The sequence below is a fragment of the Thrips palmi genome, unplaced genomic scaffold, assembly GCF_012932325.1.
Source record: "Thrips palmi isolate BJ-2018 unplaced genomic scaffold, TpBJ-2018v1 HiC_scaffold_2, whole genome shotgun sequence".
In the NCBI taxonomy this organism is placed as follows: domain Eukaryota; kingdom Metazoa; phylum Arthropoda; class Insecta; order Thysanoptera; family Thripidae; genus Thrips; species Thrips palmi.
Genome location: NW_023144629.1, coordinates 10907760 through 10926977, shown reverse-complemented (window position 1 = coordinate 10926977; position 19218 = coordinate 10907760). Strand labels below are relative to the sequence as shown.

General features: G+C 42.5%; 1 protein-coding gene across 1 annotated transcript; it reads left to right on the top strand.

The window, feature by feature from the left end:
• Positions 1-2655: 2655 nt before the first annotated feature.
• LOC117647715 lies at positions 2656-19160 on the top strand. Its single transcript, XM_034389612.1, has 8 exons — positions 2656-2664; positions 3806-3951; positions 4498-4728; positions 5890-6077; positions 14584-14716; positions 15817-15957; positions 16998-17165; positions 18996-19160. Exons 2-8 carry the CDS (start codon positions 3844-3846, stop codon positions 19158-19160), a joined length of 1134 nt encoding a protein of 377 aa, XP_034245503.1. The 5' UTR covers positions 2656-2664; positions 3806-3843.
• The last annotated feature ends 58 nt before the right edge of the window (positions 19161-19218 follow it).

Here is a 19218-nt window from a genome sequence, read left to right as displayed (position 1 = left end):
GTGAATTACGTGTATCATAGGTGTTTGGCGCGCCTTTTGAGTCCGTAATAGTTACGTTTTTTTTTACATAGAAACTGTTCCGTTGATATTCCATGCGCACCGTAATACACCCGTAATACACCTGTAATACCCGTAATACACTTGTAATACCCGTAATACACATGTAATACCCGTAATACACACGTAATACCCGTAATACACCTGTAATACGCGTAATACATCCGTAATACCCGTAATACGCGTAATAGGGAGTAGTCTGTACGCCAAAACCCCGAGTGTTTACCCCCTCGCGATTTTATGACTGCCCAAAATTTGGTCACCGCTGGCTCGTCACCCAAATTTGGGCGACGATGCGTGCGTCATCCAACAAAAGGGCGATGGTGGTGACTCTTTCATTCCCTTGCAAAAAGGAAAATATATGGAAAACATGTGTCAATATATGACTCCATATATGTTTCATGCATTGTCAATATAATTGTATCTTGCTCAATATATTGCAAATTATCTTGCGCCATACGTGGTTTATATATGGGGGTACATCTTGGTGCCCGTTAATATATGATGCATATATTTCCCCATATAATATTACCTTCCCGAAATGTATGTTTCAATATCTGACACGGTGCCCGTCGTGGGATGGGGCAGGGTGAGGAGGGCAGACTTTTCAAGTAACTTTTCTTAAAATCTTGGCACTTGATGTTGAAAGGCGGCTATATTTCTCAACATGATTTTATCTTGTAAAATATATTGACGCCATATATTGAGCAGGGGCAAGGTTCTTTTCTATGCGTTTAAGTCTCTAAGAAATTTTGAGAAATCCTGTTTAACAAGTTAACGGAAACAGTTCGGAAATTTTAAATGTCTTTTTTGGGTGTAGCGCGAAAAGTTTTTCTAAGAGAATACGGTAGGATCACTATTGGATGTCCTCGCAAGGCGAAGTTTACATTCTTTGCTAATAGTAAAGGAAGTCTCTGAGTCGTCAGACTCCATGGTGTGTTGACATTATATATTGCCTACATATATAGAGCAATGTATGAAATTTATATATTTGCCACATATTTTCTATATCGGAAAAGTATCTTGCTGAATTATCTTTTACACATATGTCGTCAATACATGTTGGGCCATATATTTTGTCCATATAATGCCCATATATTTTCCATTTTGCAAGGGTTCGCAGTGTATTTAGTGTCTACACTGTTAAAAATCCACTGTAATATTACAACACAATTACCTACAGTAATGCTGTTAAATAACAACCGTATTGTTTTGTATCTGAACGGGAAACCCATCCAGAAACAGCACTTTCGTTTCATAACAACTTCCTTGTCAAGTAACAATAATGTAATCGTGATTCAAAACAGTTGTGTTGTCGTTGAACAGGTTTCATGTTTAGAAACAGCCTTTTGCAATCTTAAAACATATATTGTTGTCAGTTTACAAGGGTCTTGTTTAATAACAGCACGATGAAATCAACATAAATGTTGGGAAGACATTGTCGAAGACTCCAAAGAAGTCTAGTTTTATTACAATCGAACTGTCAGAAAACAGCACCGACTACAACATGCTTGTAATAAAACAAGTCATGTTGCTATCAAACATAACAGCATAAGTGCTGTTAATTTACAGCACTTTTTTTAAACAGTGTACTGCTTTTGGGACAAAGGGCCGTAAGTCCATTTATGTTAATTTTTCAGGAGACAGTATTAAGTAGTTTAAAGCTTTGTTAAGACAAATATGGTCATGAGATTTCAGGTGAAAGATAACGTGGTATTCAGAAAACGATACCAATTGTTCGATGGCCAGTTATGGCATTTCTTACCCAAATATTCACAAGTTTATATCACAGTTTGACGTAAGTCCATCCGTTATCTGACAAAACAACTTAAGTCCATTCGTTTTCGGACATAACAACTTAAGTCCAGTTGTTTTCTGACAAAAGAGCACAAGTCCACACCAGATTTCTGGTCCTATCGACTTAAGGCTATATGGACTTAGGTGGTTTTGTCAATAAACGGGTGCACTTAAGTTGTTATGTCCGAAAACGTCACGCCTGGACTTAGGTTCTTTTGTCAGAAAACATGTAGACTCAGGTTCTTTTGTCAGAAAACATGTGGACTAAGGTGCTTTTGTCAGAAAACGGATAGACTTGCGCTGTTTTGTCAGAAATGGGGTGGACTTGAGTTGTTTTGTCAGAAAACGAGAGGACTTAAGTTGTTCGGTTCAACGCTATCACTTCCGAACTAATTATCTTAAAATCGTAGGTCTTTCACCATTATATGTCAAGTCTCGCCAGCAGTCTGAGAAAACAATAAAACCATTTTGACCAAAATGTGGACTTAAGTCCCTTTGTCCGAAAACCAGTGAAGTAGAAGTGAAGCTTGAGGCTTTGTAGTATACACTGCCGCCATTGTTAAAGTCGAAAGAGACTCCGATTGCCATGAGTCGAATATGCGGCCGAATCGGCGCTCCACTTTCGTTTACTGTAACCACCTCGGCAAGGGAAGTTGTTGTGGAGCGAGGCGAGGTGGCGGTTAACATTTGATCACGCGAACCATTACGGATGCCAATCATGGACGCCGGTCGATGCATCCGCTGCGTGCCGCGGATTCGCTCTTGCTCAGTTTTCGCGGCGCAGTGGCATCGGTCGGGGAGTTTCTCGCGGTGGGCACGTGACTGTTTGTCTCTTTGATTTCGCACTGCCAATCCAAGTGTGAGACAGTCTCACACTATTTAGTGCGAACCACTATGTCTCAAGTGTGAGCTACGTTTGTCTCACGCTTGCAAGTGTGAGACTCCGTTTGTCCCCGCACTTACAAGCGTGGGTCTGTAGCATTAGACCACAGGGAGCCATACTGGGAGCCATAGTGTGAGACAAACCGTGTCTCACAATTAATAGTGAGAAATAGTGGTTCGCACTAAGTAGTGTGAGACTGTCTCACACTTGGATTTGCAGTGCGGCGTTGATGTTTTGTTTCGAATGCAAGGGATCTGCCACTTGTAGCACACATTGTACGCGCCGAGCCTACACTCAGATAAAGCTAAGCCGAAAAACGCCTGCACGTACTCTGCAAATTCAAGAGAGTACTCATTACACTCTATTCAGCGTGTACATGCAGTAGTAAGTGCATGCTTGGCAGGCATGCGGTAGCTAGAGCGTGCTTGCTGGCATGCTCCAGGCATGCTGGCATACCATGTGCGCTCTTAGACACTCTACAAAAAATGTCCTGTCAACGCCGTTAATTTATTACCAATGTTTGCTGTTATGCAATTCACGGCGTTTGCTGTGAACTAGTTCACGGCGTTCACTGTGATCTCGGTTACAGTGTTCACTGTGATCTGGCCACAGTAAACGCCGTGAATTGGAGCCTGATTTGCAGCACTTCGGTGCTCAGCGGCGTCAAACTCACAGTGTTTACTGTGAACCAGATCACAGTGAACACCGTGAACAGGATCACAGTAAATCGCGTGAGCAGATCACAGTAAACGCTGTGAATTGACCTACAGTGAAAACTGGTAATAAATTAACGGCATTGACAGGATATTTTTGGTAGAGTGCGATAGAGAACTGGCCCCGGCATAGCCTCCCAGACTTCTATGAGTGGGCTAGTTTTTGAGTTTTCTGTGGTGTATCTCGTTCAAAAGCACCTTCCTTAGTCTCAAACACTTTTTGACACAGAAAACAAAAATATTTGTCGACATTCTCGTTGGAACTGTGCTTGATACCTACTCCGTTTCTTCCCGGCTTCCGGTTTTGTTCTTTTTGTTCTTCGATCGGCGACGACTAGAATGTTCTATTCGCCAGGTTCCACTCTGCGTGGTGCGCTTCTCCGCTCTCGCAGGATGGAGATGGAGGAGTACATACAGGAGTGGCGTCAGTACCTGAGGGACCCAACTGCACCAGCCGGGCACCGATTCAGGGCTTTCGTGCTCAATGTGGCAGCGGCGCGGGTGAGCGCGTGTGACACAAGTGTTCAGTTCTTTGTCGTCCTGAGAATCCAAACGCTTACAGAAAAGCGGTAAATCAGTCGATGAGCGGTTCGAACGGTCTTAAAAGGGCGGTAATTTTTTTTACCACCTCCGGAAAAGAAACCTGGAGCCCGCCAGCACTCTGAATGTCTTACGAAGGAATTTCCCATAATACGAAGAGAATGGCGCAAGCATAAGACGAAGGTGGTTTTTCTTCGTATTGCGAAGGTTTTTCTTTGTATCTTACAATGCAAAGGCTAAAAAGATTCGTATTACGAAGGAATATTGCTTCGCATTATGCTTGCGCCGCATTCACTGTAACATACGAATAACATAGGTCAAATTTCATTGTAAGACATTTAGAGTGTGAGGAAAAAGTGCCACCTTTAGAGGTCGTTACCGCCAGTAAAGGGCGGAAATGTTACCGCCCTCCGATCAAGTGCTTTAACGGGCTTAGCCGGGCGTTATCGGGCTCTTAGTCAAAAAAAGGAAATCACAGGGTTGCAGTCCGGTCTCAATGTTGCGCAGGTGTCCTTGATTCTAGCCTGGACCGTCAACGTCATTTGCGCCGTGAACACGCTGTGCGCCCAGTCGATGCGGGAGGCGCTGGTGTTCGTGCGCATCCTCGTGGGCACCGTGTCGGGCGTGGGCGCCATGCTGGCCACGCACCGCAAGTACCTGCTCGTGGACGCGTGCCGGCGGATGGAGCACGTCGCCGCGGGCATCGAGCGGACAGCGGGCCGCCTCCCAGTCATCAGGGTGCGAGGCACTGCTCGGTGAAAGGGCCGCCTTGAAATCAAAGGGCATGCCTTGATTTTGATTCGAAGCACAGTAAAAACTCTACGAAGAATCGCTTCGTAATACGAAGAAAATGAAGGCATTGTAAAATCTACGAAGAAGTGCTTCGATTATGAAGCAAAATCCTTCGTAAGACGAAACGTTTCTTCATAATATATACACTGCAAAAAAAATTTCTGAAATTTAAGACATGAAAATGTCTTAAATTTAATAACATTTCGAAATGATGTGAAAAATCAGAAAAGTGCTATACTTTATTACATTTACCAAAACTAAAATGAAAAGTATACTATATTATAATAAAGAGTTGGTAAATTTCAAAACCACCTTTAAAACTTAGAAACTTGGTTGTCAAAATTAAGATTGTCTGCCAAAAGTAAAAATTCGTATCTTAAAATCCACATGACTGATGACTTTTCATAACTAGATTTCTAAAACTACCTGATTGAAGTTAAAGTTGAACGCTTGAGTGAGAGCTGTCATATTCAACGTAAAGCGAAGGTTTAGTTTGATTACTTCACGCAAACTGTCGACAAGCCACTTCTCACACGGTATGGCCTAGCCATCTAGCGGCAGGTTTCACAAACCTACCATCTGTTGCCTTATTAAATGTCTTCTCTAGCCTCTAACTCAAATTTTTTAACAAAATATTCCACTGAAGTTGAGAAAATCGCAAAACCATGTTGCCACTCGCTGGCGTCTGATGTCGGCCATTAGGTTAGGGTCCAGGCACCTCCTCTGAAGTGACACAGTTGAACGATGGAAAATGTACAATTCTTCTGCCTTCGTGATTCGACTAATTTTTGGCTATCAACACTGTTATGTGTTTTAATGTAAGATGTATTTCAGAATTCCATCATCCAAACTCGAAATCGGACGTCGGTACAGAAGTTCTTTTCTCCCATTTTAGTCAAATATATTTATGAATTTTAATAAACCATAATCTATGAGTTTTAAGAACTTGGTCATTAGTTAGGCGAAATTCGCACATCTCTTAATGTACGGGACGGGCCAAAGTTGCCGATGTATATCCCTACTTTTCCTGTTCTTTTCTTTCGGAATGGAAAAACTGGTGGCAAGTAATGAAACGCACTTTGTTTCTTTTCTTCTTTGTTTTTAAAGGAAAACGCGAGGAAAAGTGTTCAACGTGGCAGGGCGGAGGTGAACTTCTTCACTGTGTACGGAAGCTGTGTAATCGTTGGAACTATGTACACGATGTTTTCCGAGACTGAGCGTTGGGCTGAAGTTGCCTGTCGCTGGCTCCCAGTCGACCCCGCCCAGTGCGCAAAGATGACGGGACCGGCTCAGAGGTACGCCAGATTTCGTTCCAACACTATCATTCATGCAACTCCATGCATTGCGCATTGAGGTAGTCTGCTTGATCCACTCACGATCCCGAACATGTCAAAAAACAGAAACAGTGTCGGATAACAACGTCGACGTCGGTGCGTCGGCCCATGTTAAAGGTTAATGGTTTTCAAAGCAAATATTTCTTGGTCCTTTCTATTAACATTTCAAAATGCTTTAAATATTTGTAAGTAGGTGTACTAATTTAAAACTACTACCAAAGCGGTCTGCGATTAACAGCCTGGAAAAAATCGTGACCCTTCAGCAGGCTGGAAAATGGTTGCAGATAGTCGAATGCCGCGCAAGCGCTGTCCCAAATTGGGGATCTGACGCCAGTTCTCAAATAGTTTTGGCAATTTTATCTCACCTATTCTTATCGGCGTGAATTGCCCTTTACCTCTGCCTGAGAAATATCAACATCATCCACGTCGTAAAACAGTGGTTAGTCAATATCGCCAATGCTCTTATGACATTCGCTTCTTTCTCGCCCTGAACCTGCAGGGGTTGCCAATCGAAATTATTTAACTGGAAATTAGGGTCGAGAAGACATCTGAGATCAAAAAAGTGGACCCGGGTTAAAGTTCTTCCAGATATTCAAGAGTACTGTCCCATTTGACTCAGATCCATTACATCTCTTGGAAGTGGTGGATTGGGTCCGAGACATCCTTCGGTGTTGTGCAGAAGGCTACATAAAACACGTGCCAAGACAGAAAATTCAAAAAAGAAATCGTCGACAAACTGTTGTTTTATTTATGCATGACAGAGTGTACCGAAATTCTGGCACTTTTCCTTATTTTTTCGGGCATGGGTTCTGTGGAAGGCAGTCGTTGACGCACAGGGTTGGGTCACCCACGGGCAAGGTTCCAGGAAGGCAATATAAGTAGCAGGTATTGTAGTCGCAGGCCGTCTGTAAGTCACAAAACAAAGATCATCTTGTGTATGAAACGGAGCACCACGAATCATTCAGCCAGCTTGAGCTCTTTGCAATTCCGCATTAAGGAAAGCAGTTGACAGTGTCCGGAGCCGGCTGCACTCTTAAAAGCCTACGAAGCATTTGCTTCGCAACCACAAAGAAAATGAAGGCATTGTAGAATTGCTTCGCATTATGAAGAAATGCTTCATATTGCGAAGGATTTTGCTTCCTAATATACGAAGCATTTCTTTGTAGATTTTGCAATACCTTCATTTTCTTCGTATTACAAAGCGGTTCATCGTAGAGTTTTTACTGTGTGGCCGGGCTGGAAGTGCAAACGTACTTACGGATGGATTCAGCTTGCAGTACGGATGATTTCATCCGCATCGTATCACAAAGGTTTACGAGTCCGCAACATACTCACAAAAGTAACCTTTCACGCTTAAAACTTTGCGAAGTAATTTGAGCACACGAGTACAAACATTTTAAATTGTCGTACAAAGAAGTAGTTCGTGAATTACGAAGTATTTTCGTTGTAAGCTTATGTATGCTCGAAATACTTTGTTATGACAAGCTTCTTTCGTTTGTCAGGCCCAAAATAGTTGAGTGCCAGGAACGGACGAAAAAGTCTTTGTACTGAGAATGAAATCACCTGGTATATGCATCTGTCATTACGTTTGCACAAACATTCGTATACGAGGGGAAATAGCTTCCCACATTAGTTGTACAAAATTTGACCACATTCCATATTTAGGTGGCAAAAACGCCTGTAAGTAGGCAACATGTGTGGCAAAAAAGCAAGAACACTTGCACATTCTTGCACATTCACACAATCATTGTACACAAAATTTTACAGTGGGTCACCCCTCGTTCGTATAAAGGATACGAGTATCGGTAAGAGGTCACTTGCGTGGATGTGGATGTTTCCGTTAGAATGTGAATTTTGTCACGTTCGTTTGAGTGCGATGTCACATTCGTTTGAACGTGACACGGCCATCATGCGGCCGCCTGATGCGGGTGTCACATTCGTTTCAGCAAGGATCAACATTTTAACGAATGTGACGTCACATTCGTTGAATAACAGTGCAGCTAGTGCGAACTGGTCTCCAAGCGGAACAGCCAGCCAAGATGCCTCAAAAGTCCGCATTGAGAACGAAAGAGTCTTGGCCTGGACTTAAAGTTGGGTTGACGCAACCTTCGTCACCCGAGTTTGTGTGAGAAAACCTTCATCGCCCGAATTTGTTCGGAAGTAATTCAAACTGATATTTATGTAAACCTCACTTCAAAATATGCTAGTGCTCCGAAAACTTCATTGTATATTGTGCACAGACATAGAGCACGTAAGTGTGTACCGAGTAAACACTAAGTGTGTTTCATTCACTGTAAAAACGGTACCTGGTTTTTCCAGGAACCCCATGGTAGAGACATCGGCGATTTCCAGGGAGTTCCTGGGAAAACCAGGAACCGTTTTTGCCGTGTTGCCATCACGACCTGTTCATTTTTAACGCGAACAATGGACATTGGTCGCCAAACTGAGGGGCAAAGAGGAAGTTCGCATTTACCGTGAAGCTTGCGCAGACGACCAACAGCACAGCGACGAGGAGGGCGGCGACGAACTTCATGGTTCAGCTGATTTCTGAGCTATCTACATGTTTGACGAGACCTGCGGGGCTCTTTTATACCGGCAAGACAACAGCCCCATTCTAGCTCGACCACGCGCGTCGTGACTAAGGCTATCACGCGTCTAAACACAGGTCACGACAGGGAGCCGCAACCAAGTGACTACAGACGATGGACTCAAAACTTCTCACGTACAACTAAGTAAACGCAATACAGAGTTTCAGGCAAACGTGATTACCCCCTTCAAGAAAAATCATCAGCGCTGTTAGGCCTTGCAGTCTAGTCAACACCACACGGTAGACTTGCGCTTATTTTTGAAAAAATGTGATTTTGAATGGGTTCCCCGACTGAACTGGTGAAAAAACTTTACACTGTTATAAATTAGCTCCGAAATTTTATGGAGAAAAACCCTATAATCACGTTCATGGAGACTCCATTCATTTTCCATTTTTTTTCGGAGAGATTTTCGCAGGGCTTATACAGATGTTCTTCGGAGCATTCCTTGGGTCCAGATAGGAGGTAAAATGCAAGTCTTTTCTCAGATATATTAAAGAGGACTTCGCTGAAGCATTTTTTGGTCTGAAATGGTCAAAGAAGGGACAATCTCATTCGAGCTCATTTGACTTATATCCTGTAGCTTTCCCTTAATATTATGAAAACTGAGCTCAAGAAGTAGGGGTTCACCTTTCCCTCAAATTTTAACTGGTTGCAAACCTTTTCTTCGTGTTTTTGTGATAGTGAAGCGTGCATTTTTGTTCAAAATTCCGAATTTTTTCGGAGAAAGCCCAGAATTTGCATTAATGGAGAGCTCCATGCAGAAGTTTCCGAAAAACTCCATGATTTTTCCATTTTTTTCGGCATTTTCTGACAGTGTAAAATTCAAAGCCCACACCCTTAAAACCTTACGAAGTATTTTGAGCATACATATAACAAACTAATATACTTTGTTATACGAAGAAATAGTTCGTAAATTACGAAGTATTTTCTTTGTAAGCTTACGAATGCTCAAAATGCTTTGTTATAAAACTACTTTTCTTTGTAAGACCCAAAATAGTTCGTAAGGTTTTCTCAGTGTGTTATGCTGTCAGGGGTGGGTTATTTTTTTCGATTTTTACCAAAATAACACATTTCTTTGTCTAACTCGGTGATATTAAGACTCTTTGGACGAAAATTCAGTCCGTGTTGATCTACCTTAACTCCTTCATACTCAAACAGCGGTTTAAATCACCTAAAACGTCGAAAAAATTCGAGTAGATCTGGAAAAGAATGTACAAGAGGAATGGGACGCTCAAGCGATGTTTTGGCAGAAGAAATGCAAGTAATACTCAATATTCTATCAGTTTTACGTGACCCGACCTCCGTGACTGAATCTGATCTTTCACACTCCGAAATGGAATTGTTTTGTTGCTTCAATGTACACTACAAACCTAACTGTCTACTAAGTACACACTTACAAATGCGTGCTTGCAAGTACACACTTACAAACGCATGCTTGGCTAAGTACACACTTACAAATGTATGCTTGCAAGTACACACTTACAAACGCATGCTTGATGCATGGAGTTATACGGCGTCAAGCATGCGTTTGTAAGTGTCTACTTGCAAGCATGCATTTGTAAGTGTGTACTTGGCCAAGCATGCGTTTGTAATTGTGTACTTGCAAGCACACATTTTTAAGTGTGTACTAAGTAGACAGTTAGGTTTGCAGTGTAGGGAGCACGTAAGACCTGGATGGGATCGGAATAACAGCATAAAAGTTATATATTTTAGTCCTTTTGCATGGTATGTCCTAATTTTCCAGTGTCCTGCCCCTATCTCGTAAAGGACGTTCCGTTCACATCAAATTGGTGAAAGGTAGTGATTTTATAGCATTTCGTCTGAAAAAAAAATCACCTGACCTTCAATGCATTTCCTACATTCTTTTCGAGATCTACTTGGTTTTTTTCGACGTTTTAGGTGATTTAGACCGCTGTTTGAGTACGAAGGAGTTCAAAACGGACCGAATTTCCGCCCAAAGGGTCTTAAAATCACCGTGTTAGCGTCTAACCACACGGTGGTAGAGCCACTGTAAGTCTAAAGGCAATACTTTTAGTACCTTTTTTGGCTATACAATTCAGTACCGCCAATAAACGGCCTTACGGAAAAGTATTGCCTTCAGAACGGCGATACAAAAAAATATTTGGAGTATTGCCACGACTTGGCAGTAAACGTCGAACAAATCAAGGGGACAAGACCTTAGTTTAATGCCGTGGTTTTGGCAATATCCAAAAGTATTGCCGAATTTTGGCGATACTTTTTTGTATCACCGTTCTGAAGGCAATACTTTTCCGTAAGGCCATTTATTGGCAATACAGTACTCAATTGTATCGCAAAAAAATGAACTTTAGTATCGCCTTTGCATTTGCAGTGGCGACAGTCGGAAGCGCGATGCCTTTTGCCATGATTGTAGTAAACAAAAAATGTCGTGTCACACGAAGAGATAAGGACGCCACGACGAACAAGGCGGGACGCCACGTGTGTTTCCGAGGGGGCACCCACTCTACAAATCTTGTGTCCCCTTTGCGCTAGAAATCTCTGGGAAATCTGAAATCTTGATCCAGAAAAGGCCAAAAACAAGCTATTTTTGGGCGGAATATCGGTTAAAATCTTGCAAAATCCAACGAAATCCTAAGCCTTAAGGGGCTCATACAAGTTAAAGCACTTTTTAAAAAAAAAATTTTGATGTAGACGGATTAAGATTTTACAATTTCTGTCTTAAAATCCTTTTAGATAATTGAGTAAGCTTCATTTTGGCTTAAGGGAAAGTGACTTTGGACATTTTTTGGGAGTGGCTCACTGTATCCCCGCACGCCTGAACCAAATCAATCTTTATCAATTTTCCCATTAAACACAAATTAGTCATCAAAATTACAAAATTATTTGAAATTATTACAATGTATTGCTAATTAATTAAAATTAATCAGTATTAATACAAGTAAATATTATTTTATTTTAAACGTTTGGAGTAAGGCGATGCTTTGAGTGGACAACTTCCAGGTGGGTGAATTGACATTGCAAGAGTGGCGGTAGAGATCTGTTGGGTCAGGCTATGATTTGTCACGAGTAGCGTAAAATCAGCTGCGTAAGAGAGAGAACTTGTCACGCGAGTGCAAGATCTGCCACGTTAGAGTAGGATCTGTCACGAGTAGCGCAGGGTCTGCCGCGTTAGTGTAAGATCTGTAACGAGAAACGTAAGCTCAGCCGCGTAAGACTAAGAACTTGTCACGTGAAGTGAGATCTGCTACCTTTGAGCGTGATCTGTCACGAGCAGCAAAGGATCTGCCGCTTTAGAGTAAGATCTGTAACGAGTAGCGTAAGATCTGCCGCGTTGGAGAATGATCTGTTACGCGTAGCGTGAGATGTGCCACGTTAGAGTAAGATCTATCGTGTTAGAGTATGATCTGTCGCGAGTATGGTAAGATCTGTGGCAAGTCCGTTAGGTTTGGTTAGGATAGGTTGGACCTTCTAGTTTCAGGTGTATATGTCTCCCGCCCGACGGCTAGGTTCAAATTCAAATATCAGGCACAACCAGATTCAGCCTCGAGTCACGCTGTCAGTTCACCCGCCTGGGAGCAGTCCACCACAAGCCTCACCTTACTGCAAACATTTGAGATAAAATAATAATTTAATTGAAAAAATACTGATTAATTTCAATTAATTAGCAATATTGTGTAATAATTTCAGATAATTTTGTAATTTTGATGATTATTTTATGTTTTATGAGAAAATTGATAAATAATGATTTGGTTCAGGCGTGCGGGGATACAGTAAAGCCATCCCCTTTTTTTGGAGTTTTAGTCGAAACGTTTAAAATTTTGCTTCTCGTAAGTTTTTGTTCGCATACTTGCTCAGATCTGTGGGGAAAAAATCAGGGAGACTCATCCCCAGTAGTGTCATAGAATTGACTACAATGGGCTTTATATCTGCAATAGTTTTCAAAAAAAAAAAATAAAAACAATTTTTGTTGAAAAATTTGTTTGAAAAATTGTTAAAAAAAATGTTTTTATTTTTTTCTTGAAAACTATTGCAGATATAAAGCCCATTGTAGTCAATTCTATGACACTACTGGGGATGAGTCTCCCTGATTTTTTCCCCACAGATCTGAGCAAGTATGCGAACAAAATCTTACGAGAAGCAAAATTTTAAACGTTTCGACTAAATCTCCAAAAAATGTCCAAAGTCACTTTCCCTTAAGCCAAAATGAAGCTTACTCAATTATCTAAAAGGATTTAAGACAGAAATTGTAAAATCTTAATCCGTCTACATCAATTTTTTTAAAAAAAAGTGCTTTTAACTTGTATGAGCCCCCTTAAGAAATTTTGTGTCCCCTCACATCCAATGTGGTTGCCCCCTCGTGTGATTCCTTGGGACACTTCAGGGTCTTCAGGGTCACGTCAGACGTCACTCCTTTTATGCGGCGAGGACAGTCCAATAATCGTGACCAAATGTGCACTGCAAATCCAAGTGTAGGACAGGCATGCTCTACACTGAGAAAACCTTACAAACTATTTTGGGCCTTACAAAGAAAAGTAGTTTGTATAACAAAGTATTTTGAGCATGCGTAAGCTTACAAAGAAAATACTTCGCAATTTACGATCTATTTCTTCGTACAACAAAGTATTTTAGCTTGTTATATGTATGCTCAAAATACTTCGTAAGGGTTTAAGAGTGTAGATAACGTGGGACAAACTGTTCCACGCCTACAAGCGTGGGACAGACCGTGTCCCACGTTTGTAAGCGTAGGACTAATCCGTGTCCCACACCTGCAAGCGTGGGACGCGTTGTCACACGCTTTCAAGCGTGTGACACACTGAGAAAACCTTACAAACTACTTGGGCCTTACAAAGAAAAGTAGTTTGTATAACAAAGTATTTTGAGCATACGTAAGCTTACAATACTTCGTAATTTACGAACTATTTCTTCGTATAACAAAGTATTTTAGTTTGTTATATGTATGCTCAAAATACTTCGTAAGGTTTTAAGAGTGCAGTTTGCTTTCAAGCGTGTGACAGTTTGTCCCAAGTTAGTGCATGCCTGTCCCACACTTGGATTTGCAGTGTAGCATTGGGGAGAGCGGCTCATGGCATGAGACCAACACACTTTTCAGCGGCGGGGAAAGTGTTCAATTCACAATAGTCGAGCTGGAAGTCGATCAGATTATTCCGATGTGCACGTCCGACTGGACTCCGCATAATGCACTCAACTCATTCCAGAGCCCCAATTTAAGCCGAAAGTTTAGGCAAGATCATGAAGCAAAATCCCTCGCTATTCGAATCATTTCTTCAATGGTGCAAGAACACCCCCATTCCATAACATGACAATCACGTTGAAACGAATGAGACAGAATGTCGCGTTTTATTTTAGGATCGTGTCTTTTCGTTTGAATGTGAATTAGTCTGATTCCACTGTGGCAAAAAGCTACGGAAAATTCTGTAAACAGCTTGTGGTAATTCTCCGTAGGCCCCTTATCAATATTCTCCGTAGGCTCTTACAGTATTTTCTGTAGGACCGCACAGTATTCTCCGTAGGACCGCACAGTGATCTCCGTAGGACTATACAGTCTTCGAGGTCCTACGGAGAAGACTGTGCGGATTTACAGAGAATACTGTGCGGCCCTACGGAGAATACTGTAAGAGCCTACGGAGAATATTGATAAGAGGGCTACGGAGAATCCTGGCAAAAAAATTAACAGGATTTTCCGTACCTTTTTGCCACAGTGTCATGTCGAAACGAATGTGACACACTTCTTAACGAAGCGAGACTTTTTGTCACATTCGTTTCAACGTGATGTCACGTTCCTGGTATAAGAGTGAGTGCCACCATTTTCTTTTTGCAAACATGAAGCAGATCCTTCGAAGACCTTTTTCAGTGCATGCACTGCAGTGTCTTTCTTTCAGGGTCACATCGGTAATGATGATGTGTGGCGCTCCAGCCATTGTTACTTCATTGCTAGGCTTCATTCTGCCTGTCCTTCTGGTCATCCACCGATGTCTGGCCCACCTGCAGACTCAAATTAACTATTTAACGGAGGTGAGTCCGAAGCTTGAGGGTCCAACCGAGTCACTGAAAAACCAAACGTGGTCTAGACCGCACCAACTGATGTGGTCAAATGGGTGCCATGGGTCTAGACCACGTTTGGTGTGGTCTAGACCGCACACTGAAAATCTATCGGCGTGCCTTCGTGCCGCTGCAGAGGCGTGAATAAAGGGTCACGCCAATAAACGGCATGACACAAAAGTCACGCCAAAAATCGGCGTAAAGCAAAAATTCACGCCAATTTTTGGTGTGAATTTCTTGTCATGCCGCTTTTTGGCATGACTTGTCTATTAAAACCCGGTGTCATTCACGCCAAATGACGGCGTGACTCACATGTCACGCCGTTCATCGGCGTAAATTTCGTGTCACGCCAATTTTCGGCGTGACTTTTTGTCACACCATAACTTGGCTATGTGTCCGACCATTACGTTTTCAGTGCGTTTGGTGTGGTAATTGCATGGAAAGACTACACCAAACGTGGTCTAGACCTCACCAAACGTGGTCTTGACCGCACCAACTAATGCGGTCAAAATGGCACCCATTTGACCACACCTGTGGTGCGGAGACCATGTTTGGTTTTTCAGTGTAGCTAACGCCTCGTGTCCCAAAGTAAACCGTCCCGTCAAAACCGTCAAAAACGCGGATGTGCCAAGTTTTGGGCCGCTTCTGCACTCCCAAAAATCCTGCGAAGCATCTGCTTCATAATGGTAAGAGCTCTAGGATAGCTAGGATAAAGAAGGCATACAGATCTGCTTCGGCTCCTACACGCTGAAAACGGAACCTGGTTTTCCCAGGAACTCCCTGGGAATCGCCTATGCCTTCACCACTGGCCTCCTGGGAAACCAGGTTCCGTTTTTACCGTGTAAAGAAGTACATCGTATAACGAAGGATTTTGCTACATTATTCGAACTGTGCAAATGCATGTGTGTGCACTTGGTGTGCATGGCACACTCTTGAAAATGCACACGAAAGAGCACACATTCTCAATTGTGTGCTTTTGTCGGGCACACACTTCAGAACAGCAGTCCTTGGACCAACGCATTCTCGCAGGCATTTCACAATTTCTGACTGACTTTTGGTTCAACCAATTTGAGGTTGGACCCTGCTCAGTCGAGTTGGCGAGGCTGCACAGCGACCTCCTCAAAGCGGCAATCTCCGTCAATCGGCTGCTCGAGCCGCTGGTGGCTTTTTACCTCCTCGGTGCTTTCGTGCTACCTCTGCTTTCGACCGTCGACGTAAGTTTGGTGAAAATATCCTGACACTTCTTAGCACAGTTTTCCGACGAATGTGACATCACGTCCGTTGGAACGCGAGAAGGTTGTCTCGGTAGGATTTCACGTTCGCTTGAACATGGATGTGCACTCCCAATGAGCCTTTTCTTCGTACTACGAACAAAAAGCTTATTATGACGGCGCAAAGAAGGTGTAACTTACGTAACTTATGACCATTTTCTTTATATTACGAATAAATTTCTCTGTATTATGATAGATTTGTAGAGTAACGTACTGAGCATTAGCTTAGTATTATGACTGCACGGCATTTCTCTGTAGGAAATTGGGAGTGTGACACAATGCAAATGGCATCTCTCCCACTGAAACTTGGTTGGACGTCTCGCCCACTCCAAAAGTGACCCAAAAAGGCAAACGTAGTATCCGACCTCAAATTTCCAAATTTGGTAAGACACAAAAGTTAGGCTGCTGTTGGTCGCCAGATGTGAAGCCAGTCAATTCGGTTCCATTATGCACCCAGACGTCGACCATTTGTTTTTATTTTGAGTCATTTTGTGTTCTAAATATTGGTTTAATTTAAATAAAGCTTTGTTTTGTGGTTAATACCCGTCGAAACACTGTAAATCTAAAGGCAATTAGTACCTTTTTTGGCGATACAATTCAATGTCGCCAAAAAACAGCCTTACGGGAAAGTATCGCCAAAATTTGGCGATACTTTAAAATATTGCTACGATTTGGCAGTAAACGTCGTCAAGGGGACAAGACCTGTTTAATGCCGTGGTTTTGACAATATCCAAAAGTATCCAAAATATCCAAAAGTATTGCCAAATTTTGGCGATACTTGAAGGCAATACTTTTCCGTAAGGCCATTTATTGGCGATACTCAGTTGTATCGCCAAAAAATGTACTTTAGTATTGCCTTTGCATTTGCAGTGAAACTGATTTCAGTTCTTTTGTACCTCTTCTTCTTCACTCGGCATTCTGGTTGGAGGGTGAATCGTCATGTTAATACCAAAAACTTGACAGTGTTTGTTCCTTCCTGGCAGGTGGTGCTGAACGGCAAAGATGCTGACCAGTACGCGCTCGTCATCGCCCCCGTGGTGCTCATCGTGTTCGTGCCAATCTGTGAGGCGGGCGACAAAATGTTGGCAGCACACGAAGCCCTGGCCGGATGCGCTTACCGCGGGCCGTGGCTGGACGAGCAGAGATTCGAGGTTTTGCGGCCATACGTTCATGTTCATCCCGAGGGGGTAAACACTTCAAGAAATCGTGTACAGACTACTCTCTATTACGCTGTATTACGGTGTATTACACGTGTATTACGGTCTTAAAATGCCAAAATTTGGCACATTTGACCCAAAAATGGTATTACGATCACGTGTATTACGCGTAATACACGGTTTTGGTGTACAGGGTTTTACGCGAGTGGTTACCCCCTCGGTTCATCCCAATGATAGATACCAATATTACATTTCAAAACGGCGGTCTTGCATGAAGACAGGTCAAGGTCAAATGCTGCGGCTCGGGATAAAGTTTGAAGGGTTTCAACAGAATATTTGACTAACTAAAAATTTATCGAAAAATCCGTGGAGATTTAAGGGGGCATAGTGGTGAAAATCGTTAAAGTTTGGTCTATTTCTTTACTTTATCCGTTTTCTCTACTAATCCTTAATGATTAATGAGGAATTCCCAGTCCAACGCCACAAACCCCAAGTCTAAATTCAACTCACTTCGGCTTCTGCTCATGTTTTAAGTTCCAAAAGAGTAAACTTTCATTGCATATCCCCCCCCCCCCACTTGTTTACAGCTGTCTCACTTTGAGTTCAATGTCAAAATCTTTAAAGAATCCAATTTCAGTCGGGTAAGGGGATATTTTGACGCAAACCGAATTCAAACATGGCCACGCCCGTAAACATAAAAATGCGTATGGTCGGTAGTTTTATGTTTTTTTTTTTAATCTAAATGTCATTTTCTCTAAACACCTATTTCCGACCTGGCGCCCTCGCTCACGGCTGGAAAAATGATAAATAATAAAACGCGGTTTTTCCTTTTCCTGTTGTTGCTCGATTGGAAACTTAAAAGAGGGGTGGGGAAGACGAATTGAGTACAATACTCGTTCTATTTACTATACCACTTTTCATTTGTTTGTGTGTAAAGAACGAGTAAAAAAAGGGGAGAGAGAGGTGACATAAGACTGGAAATCAAAAATTTTGAATTTTTATGGCAAAACCGTATTTTTGTCAAAACTGTTGTGAACAGTCCGCAAAACTGCAGTTGAAACTGAAAAGGTCCTAAAAAACTTCTAGTTTTTCGGCAGTTAGAGCACATTTCAAGTACAGTTAAGTGTACTTAGACTGTATTTTAACCGCACTCAAACTGCAGCCGGTCATCTGCAGTTAGACTGTGGCCGATGCATACTTCATTCTACACACAAAATAGCCCATATGTGAGCACTTGCGACGCTGTCTATGTGGGAAAAACAGGGTTTTGGACAAAGGTTGTCCAAATCAAACCAAACTTTGGTTTTGGGTTCTCCTCGACCCAAAGGCACGTGAAGAAAATTTTGAAATTGTTTCGACAAGTTTTGTCGAAATTGGCCATTTTTTTTATTTTACTCAAAAGACGCAGCAGTTTGATTGAAATAAAAAAATTTCCTATCTAAACAAAACTTGTCGAAAAAATTTCAAAAAAAAATTTCACATGTCTATGGGTCGAGGAGAACCCAAAACCAAAGTTTGGTTTGATTTGGACAACCTTTGTCGAAAACCCTGTTTTTCCCACATAGACAGCGTCTTGCAGAACAATGGAGCCACACTACAACTACCCTTCTTATTCACTTAAAAGCATAGTGTGACATCAGTTCCTGGGTACAATTCAGACTGCAGATTCTCCCGCGAAGGTTTGACAAAAAAAATGGGGTGGAAGGTGCAAAAGTGACCTGTGAACGCGTGACGGACTTTATGAACAGTCCCAAGTACGACGGTTTCCACTAGATTTCTGGTCAGTGGTCACTGAGGCTCCTGATCCAGCAATTCCCACTCCAGGTTCGTCTGCGCCTCAACCTGATGCTGGCCTCCCGGATGCGGGGGGCTCTCTTTCGGGGCCGCGGCATCGGCGTTCTGGACAGGGGCGCTTGCCGCGCAGCCATCCGGGGCTGGTTCAGCTTCCTGCAAGCACTCATCAACCTTCGCCAGGGGCGGCACATGTGACGCGACGCGCCATGGTGATACGATATGTACAGTGATGTAGTTCAGCAGTAAATATGTC